Here is an 8,640-nt window from a genome sequence, read left to right as displayed (position 1 = left end):
AATAATCATATATGTATAATAGTCTCATTCATTCCGTAAACTTGCTTTTTACGATACCTAGCTTTAACCTTCCCCGTCGGCGTAGTCACCGGCCGTCAACCCATTTCCTATCGTCACAGTGCTGTAATGAAGGCGTTGACACTGATTCATATATATAACCTCCAACCTCAAGTCCCATTATAAAAGTTCAAAGAGAGAAAATAGAATATATATATATATATATGTAGATGCACATGAACATGTATAATCCTTAGTTCATTTATTAGGGTTTTGAAACAGTGATTGAGTTTCTGAAGAAAGTTGGAGCTTATTATTTAGATTCATGGGTTCTTCGAATAACGGTGGTGTGCCGCCGGGGTTCCGGTTTCATCCGACCGATGAAGAGCTTCTTCATTACTACTTGAAGAAGAAGGTGAACTTTCAAAAGTTTGACATGGAGGTCATTAGAGAAGTGGACTTGAACAAGATTGAGCCTTGGGACTTGCAAGGTACGATAATATTATGTGAACTCAAAAACTTGGTGGTTGATCGGTTTTGCAGTTTTGCTTTTGCATTTTCTTGTTTTATAGGTTGTTGAAACTCAGTTTTAGTTGGATTTCACATTCAAGACCTCTTTGATTTGAAATAATTGTGGTTTTTCCAATCTTTATTTGTTTAGAAGTCTTTGAATTTGAATTCTGTTATATGTTTTGGTAATTAATTAATTAGTTGATCTCAAGTGATTTTCTTGAAGTTCTGGGTTCGGTATTGCGTGTTTAATTCTGTCAACTTCAAATTTACTTTTCGCCACATATATGTTCCTTAATTTCAATACTGTGATAATTTGATATATATATATTTATATCAGATTAGTCTAAATAATTAAAATAGCCCTTAATTAGTTATATAATTGAACTTCAAACAATATTTTATTTTTGTGATTGTGTATAGTAATTGATAATAAATTCTTATTGTATGAAATATATAAACGATGTTGGGTTGCGTCATATGCAGCTATTAACATCTTATTAATAATAGAACCCTTCATTCTTTTCTTTTCTGTAAATCCTTATTTAGTCTTTAAAAAAAAATTAAATTGTCCAAACCTTGTACTCCCTCCTGTCTATAATACAAGACAAAATGTTTTTTTTATCAGCAATTAAAATTTTTTCAACTTTACTTGTTTATATATTTTTGAATTTCTAAATAATAATAATTAATTTTGTTTATTAATTACATACAAAGAATGACAGACTTAGAAAACTATGTATTTTTTTTAACAATTTTAATATATATACTCTTTTGGTTCATAATATACGATATTGGTAAATATTTCACGGTTTTAGAAAAAGTTAAATTTTAATCTCTTAAAACATGGTTTTTTTAAAAATTTTATGTAAGTTTTTTAATCAGGATGATTAAAATTATAATGCATCATTTTTTAAAAAGAATAATAAATAAAGGTTATAACTGAAAAACAATTATAAAAGCTACCTAATACTCTATATTTAGACCAAAAATGACTTTTTAAAAATGCTCTATATCTATCATTTCTTAATAAGCGCAAATTTGATTAATTTGTCTTATATTAACTGAAGTGAGTACACACATGATCCAAATTAATTTATAATTTATAACTAATGAAATACATAATCATTTAATTTTTTATTTTTTTTGTAGCAATAGATAATCACAATGAATTGAAGTTTTCAATTTGATGATGTTTAGCCAGTGAATAATAGGGTAGACAATACCGTACATCATAAGTCAGTATTTTCATATTATTTTATGGTCTGTGTTGAATACTTTAATGGTGTTTTTTTCCCCACTAAACACTAAAAAGTTATGAAGTGCTCATATTTCGAAACGAGCAGATTAAAATATTGATAAATGGAGGCAGTTTTGGCGTCCACGGAAAAGGTTCATTAATGAATCCCTCTCTGTACGTAGTGCATCGTTGAATAGTCTTTGTCTCGTTTTCTACGTACGGTGTCGACAAAAGCGCTCAATTTTCTCTCCACGTTTCCTTTCCTAAGAAATATATCCAAGTCTTATTTGAATTTAATGTAAGACATTAATACTTTTATTTCAAATTATAAAATATTTTTAAAAAAATTTTATATTAAAAAATATAAAATATTTTGGATGAGAATAATATTTTATTAATACTACTTTTTTAAAATTATTATTTTCATTATATTCTCTCTATCTAATATTTTTTATAATTGAAAAAGAATATTTTAAAAGTTTATATTTTTGTTTTAAAAAATTAAAGTTGTAAAATTTATTTAATGAGTTTTATTTGTATGTATAATTTTATTTAAAAATATTTTATTATAAATTGAGACGGAGTAGAATAAGTATAAATTATGAAAACTATTATAGCTCTACTGTTTCAGACATGCGCAATTTATAATCTTGCTTTTCTTTATATAATATATATATATATATACATATATTACGCCAGCCTTTTTTATAAAATTATTTTAAATATAGTATATATAATATACTTGTTGGCGATATATATAGATTAAGATATTTGAATTATTAAAAATTTTAAATATTCATACCGATTATCATTCGGTGGTAACAATGATACTTATATTGGTATTATTAAAGTTCTGAACATAAACAAAAAAAATTCGCTTCCATTATAAAAAGCCATCAATATATATATATATATATATAATATTTAAAGGAAGCAGTGATATTTTTAAGACATGAACAAAATATGAGCCCTTTCTACTTTCGCTTATTGATCCAATTTTATTTTCAAGAAAGGCATATTTGACTATTGCTTTTTCATATTATTTAGTTGAAGAGGATTTAGGTTGTTTTAACCTACATTTAAGTAGTGGGGGCAAGTTACTCCACAATTTTTTTTTCTTTTTTTCTTTATTTTATATGTATGATGAATATATATAAATTATCATTCATATTTAATAATATAAGTTCTAATGCCCCATACAATGTTTGTATATGTTATATTGTCCCCACATTCTAAAATTTTTGGTTCTTTCACTGTCATTGTTAGGGTGCAAATATTAATGCTACTCTTTAAGTCAAATATTTATGTATACACACCAACAATGCATGATTGGTCCAGGGGAATGAACTCAATTCTTTTGAAGTTAAATCACGTATTTGGACCTTATTGACGAGAATTTTTTTTTTTGGTAAGAAGTATTTTCAATTAAGCTCGACAATGTTTGAATCTAACATGATACATGAATGAAATAACAGAGAGGTGCAGAATAGGGTCAACACCACAGAACGAGTGGTACTTCTTCAGCCACAAGGACAGGAAGTATCCGACAGGGTCAAGGACGAACCGGGCGACCAATGCCGGCTTCTGGAAGGCGACGGGACGAGACAAGTGCATCAGAAACAGCTTTAAGAAGATTGGAATGAGGAAGACTCTCGTCTTCTACAGAGGCCGAGCTCCTCATGGCCAGAAGACTGACTGGATCATGCATGAATATCGCCTTGAAGATGCCGACGATGCGCAGGCCAATCCCAATGTAAGTGTGTGTGTATAATTATCTCTTTCTCATGAGTTTTCATGTACTTATCTCTTCGATGCTGATTTTTCAAAGGTTTTAGGAAACTACTATTTGTGGCATATTCACAAAGAGATATAATATATAGAGACTTACTAAATTGTATAGTAGACCTTCCTTGAGCAATGAGGGCAATATCTAATATTTGTGCATTTCATATACATACTTAGTGTTTTTTTTTTTCCTTTTTTTTTTGGGTGCTCGCAGGGGATTATGCATATTAATCTCTTGGGTGCTGAATTTTGGGTTTAAACTCTATTATTTCTCAAAGTCATATAGAGCTATATATATATATATATATATATGAATACCTGTCATATTTAACATATCTTTTTGGGGAAGGACAAAAATAACATCTTTGGTTTGTGGTTAGAAATATATACTCCCTCCAATACCTATTACAGGGTGCCTTCAAAAAAAGATTTTTTATCCTTAATATAAAACATTTGATAAGATATTAATTACTCTTTATTTTTCATATTACTCCTATTTACACTCAATGACAATGAGAAAGAATGTAATGCACACAAATGTGAAAATCTTTTATTTAAATAGAGGTAAAATTAGAAGTTTTTTTTATATTCAGATAAAGTTAACAGCTTAATCACCTTTTCTTTATTTCAATGAGATAGTTAAAAGTATTTTATAATAGGGATCAGAGGGAGTATAATTTATCTAATATAATAAAAATAAATATTAACAGTAAATTATTGTTTGACTTCTTTTTTAAAAAAAAATTGCAGGAAGATGGCTGGGTGATTTGTAGGGTGTTCAAGAAGAAAAACCTATTCAAGATTGGCAATGAAGGAAGCTCCATGCATAACTCAGACCAACAACTCAATAATAATTCCTCAAGCATCAATCAACCTCGATCCTTCATGCACAGAGAAAGCCAATACTTACTGCATCACCACCATCATCAACAACAACCAAATCCTAGAAACTCATCCGGGTTCGAACTCCAAAAACCTGAGCTTGCTCTTCACTATCCTCCTCACTTGCAAAACCCTCAGTACTCTCTCTTCCAGGCTCAACCCCTCCTTCCAGCTCACTTCAATTCATACTCATCATCAGCCCTAACTTCAGATCACACACCTGCCTTGGCTGCCAAGCAGCTCATGACAAACCCGGCTGGAGACTGCGATAGTGGTAGTGAGGGCTTGAGATACCAAGTTTCTGCAGAGACTGGAAACATGGAGGTTGGTACATGTGAACCCTCAGGTCAAGAGATTGGAACAGGAAGAGAAGATCAAGGGTTTAACGAATGGGGTGTGTTTGATAGGCTTGTGGTCACATCTCATCACCATCTTGGAAATGAAGAATCATCCAAAGGGGTTAGGTTTGAGGATAATGCAAATGCACAACAATCTGTTCATCAAATCAATCATCATCAGCAGCAGCTTTCATTGCGTGGAGAAGTGGACTTTTGGGGCTATGGAAAACAATGATTCTCGGAGTTAATCAATTGGATTAAATGATATTGAATTGTACGTGATGATAGGGATTGAAGATGATCTCTAAAACTATAATTTATATTGATGTTGGTTGAATATTATTGTATGTTAAATTTAACTTGTAATTTGATCATTTTACTCATGTTTTCTCTTCTTATTTTTTCTCCAAACTTTACTTGCTTGGGAATAGAGTTATAATGGTATTACCACAATACTAGTAGTTAATATTATACTATATTACATTAGATTAACTAGAGTTGTGTCGAAATTATTAGAGAATTTGAACTAAACTAGGGTATGCTTTGGGTGCATTAATTGTACTATTCATGATTCTTGAATTGTGCGACTTGTCATGGATTTTATATTTAATATTTAATATTAATGTTGATTGGTTAGAGAAATCATGCATTAACAAAGGCAAGTTAAGAAATTTTTTTTAGGCCAAACCTATATATTGGATCCACAAACAAATTATGGACCCAAAACCTCCATACTAAAAACATAATTAACAATATCCATATATGGTTCAGATCTGCTAGGAGAGAGCCCAGACTTAGAAGCAAACATTTCATTAATAAGGGTGCAAGATATATGATGTTAACCGGAAATAAATATGAAAAAAATTACATATAGGTCTCATATTACAAATAAGTTTTATAAAATTCAGAAGCTATAACTAAATCCCTTAAAATCTTAGTGTAATTTAAAATTTATATAAAAAGACAATAATTTCCCTATTAAATAGATGTATATTATATCAGTCAAATAATTTACATTTATTTCATCATTAATTTACAATTATAGCTTTAACTTTTTACAACTATAACTTCATATATTTAATAATTAAACTAATCAGTTTAATATATGAAGTTACAGTTATAAAAAATTAAAATTATAATTATAAATTACTAATGAAGTAGTTATAAACAATTAATGTTAAACTTTGTTAGTAACATATAATTGTCTAACTATTGAATATATGAAATTACTGTTATATAAAGTTGAAATTATAATTATAAATTGTTGCTGAAGTAGTTGTAAATTAATTATTTGATTGATATAATATATGTTTCATAAGGGTATTATTGTCTTTGTAGCTTAATTTCAAATTACACTTAGGTCCCGAAGGGACCTGGTCGTAGTTTTCAAATTTCAAGAGACTTATTTGTAGATAAGTCTGTTCTACGGGACCCAAACATAATTTTCCCAATAAATATATCTTCTATTAAATTAAAAAGGGGTATGTGGAAGGTAATCTCAAGGTGTGGATTAAAAACTGTATTGATAGAAGAGATAATCCATTCCTAGTTAATTTGGAAAAGGAACTTCAGAAGGAACTTTATGATGTTTTGCAGCAGGAGGAAATTCTCTGTTATCAAAAATCAAGAGGCAAATAGATTCAGCAAGGAGACCATGGAAGTTGAACTGATGATGAGGCTGTGATAACTGTAACAGCCCTCCTGGGTCACCACTGCCTCTCCAGGGTCTTTTCCCAGGCGCTGGACAACACACATGTCACCACATGATTGCCGGCTTTCCCACTGGTGGTACAGTGGTTATTCCTCACCCCACCCTCACGGGGGTCTTTTGGAACCTCCCCAGACTCGAACCTCCAACCTCTACCACCTTAACGAAGTTGAGGCGAAGTCTGGTACCATTGAGTCAGTTGACTCAATGGTACCAGACTTCGCCTCAACTTCGTTAACTGACTCAATGGTACCAGACTTCGCCTCAACTTCGTTAAGGTGGTAGAGGTTGGAGGTTCGAGTCTGGGGAGGTTCCAAAAGACCCCCGTGAGGGTGGGGTGAGGAATAACCACTGTACCACCAGTGGGAAAGCCGGCAATCATGTGGTGACATGTGTGTTGTCCAGTGCCTGGAAAAAGACCCTGGAGAGGCAGTGGTGACCCAGGAGGGCTGTTACAATAATAGAGATGTTTCAGTATTTCTTCATGTCTCTCTTTAGTGAAGAAAATATTGCAAGAGGCTGGATTTGTACGGAACAGATATGGGTAGCTTTAAAGCCCAAGGACAAGAAGAATTTCCAGCATTATTTTATCAAGAAAAATGGGACATGGTTGGTAATTTTGTAACTAGTATGTTGAAAAGATAGTGGGAGGTGTCAAGGAGAGTTGCATAAATCAACAACGCCTCTACTAGTGCTTATACTGATATTGGAGCTCTTGAAATTGTTAATTGTTTAGACCGATAGCACTTTGTAATGCTTTATACAAATGGCTTACGAACAATAGCAACCGGATGAACTGTGGAGTAAGATCTAGAAGTGGAAGAAGTAGAGAAGGATTCAAACTATCATGTAGTTAGCCCATTACTACATAAAATGCCTTATTTGACGGTTGTCTTTGGCTTTATTTGACAATTATTAACTATCAAATAATGAGGCATCAAATATAGAAGGAATCCTTACTTGACATTTGTTAACTGTCAAATAAAGGTCATATTTGACGGTTATTTTGAGAAAAACATCAAGAATGGGTTATCATGTTTGACCTTTTTACTCTTCTAGAAGGTAGCACTCGATTGTTATTTTAAAATAATCCTCAAATATTTGCACATATTTTAAGGTTATTTGGAAATAACCATAAAGTAATTTTGGTAAAAAACTAGCTTCTAAGTGGTAAAAATATACCATAATTATTACATGGTTATTTCCAAATAACTATCTAATATATTGATAAAGCATATTTTACAGATAAAGAGGTATAGATTTTGAATTATATTTGATTATATTTATTAATATTTTATAGAGAAAATAACAATAAAATTTCACCAAAATATATAAATAACAATCAGGTCCCCTTAAAATGCTATAATTCCTTTGATGTCCCTAGGTATCTTTCTAACATTAATAATTTTAGGTTAAATGACTAAATTGCCCCTTGTTTAAAATAAAAAAAGAACTGGTCTGGCTCCATTTTCCTATTTGTTTGAGTTGAGCAGTCCTTCTTCCTCCCTTTTCTCTATTCTCTTGTCTATGCTCCCTTGTGCATCGCTGTCTCATTGTCACTATCTTGCCATTGTCATCTTGCCGTCATAGTCTCACTGTGAGTCTTTGTCAACACTGAGGTAAGTGGCATGTTCTCCCATTTACATAGCATTTTTTGATTTTTGAGACCCATTTTTGCTCTTAGGGTCTGTTGTCCCATTTACATAGGATTTTCCTGATTTCTGAGACCCATTTTTGCTCTTAGGGTCTATGTTCTTAGGATTCGTGTTGTGACAAGTTTTGTTTTGAAAATGGCTAAAGTGGTTCTTGAAATGACTAAAGTGATATAATGATGTGTGAACTTAGTTGTTGTGATAACTTTTCTTTTTGAAACAACTATTATAGTATTGGAAATGACTGAAATGATTTAAAAAATTACTAAAACCCTATGATTTTGTTTGAGCTTTTGGTTGTTGTGACTGGTGTAGATTAGTAAATATTAATAGGGAGTGTTGATTGTTTAGGATAGGGAAGATGGTGAATGCACTAAGTTTGTCCAAGAAGGATTTTCCTAAAGAAACTCAAGATAAATATAAAAAAATTGAGACTAAAACACAGAATGAATTTTGAACTAAAGGCATGGGAATAGTTTCTAAAGGCTGAGAAGGCCTAATATTTTGAGAAGGCTTGGGAATCAAGAG

At 31.3% G+C, this 8,640-nt stretch overlaps 1 protein-coding gene across 1 annotated transcript; it reads left to right on the top strand.

Annotated features, from left to right (window-relative positions):
* The first annotated feature begins 211 nt into the window (after positions 1-211).
* LOC129316842 (protein BEARSKIN2) lies at positions 212-5,284 on the top strand. The gene is made up of 3 exons (XM_054961214.1): positions 212-488; positions 3,223-3,500; positions 4,283-5,284. Exons 1-3 carry the CDS (start codon positions 323-325, stop codon positions 4,985-4,987), a joined length of 1,149 nt encoding a protein of 382 aa, XP_054817189.1. The 5' UTR covers positions 212-322; the 3' UTR covers positions 4,988-5,284.
* Positions 5,285-8,640: the final 3,356 nt, after the last annotated feature.

The sequence above is a fragment of the Prosopis cineraria genome, unplaced genomic scaffold (assembly GCF_029017545.1).
Source record: "Prosopis cineraria cultivar Desert tree isolate PC_DT_omini unplaced genomic scaffold, ASM2901754v1 PC7, whole genome shotgun sequence".
In the NCBI taxonomy this organism is placed as follows: Eukaryota; Viridiplantae; Streptophyta; class Magnoliopsida; order Fabales; family Fabaceae; genus Prosopis; species Prosopis cineraria.
This window is presented reverse-complemented; position numbering and strand designations above follow the sequence as displayed.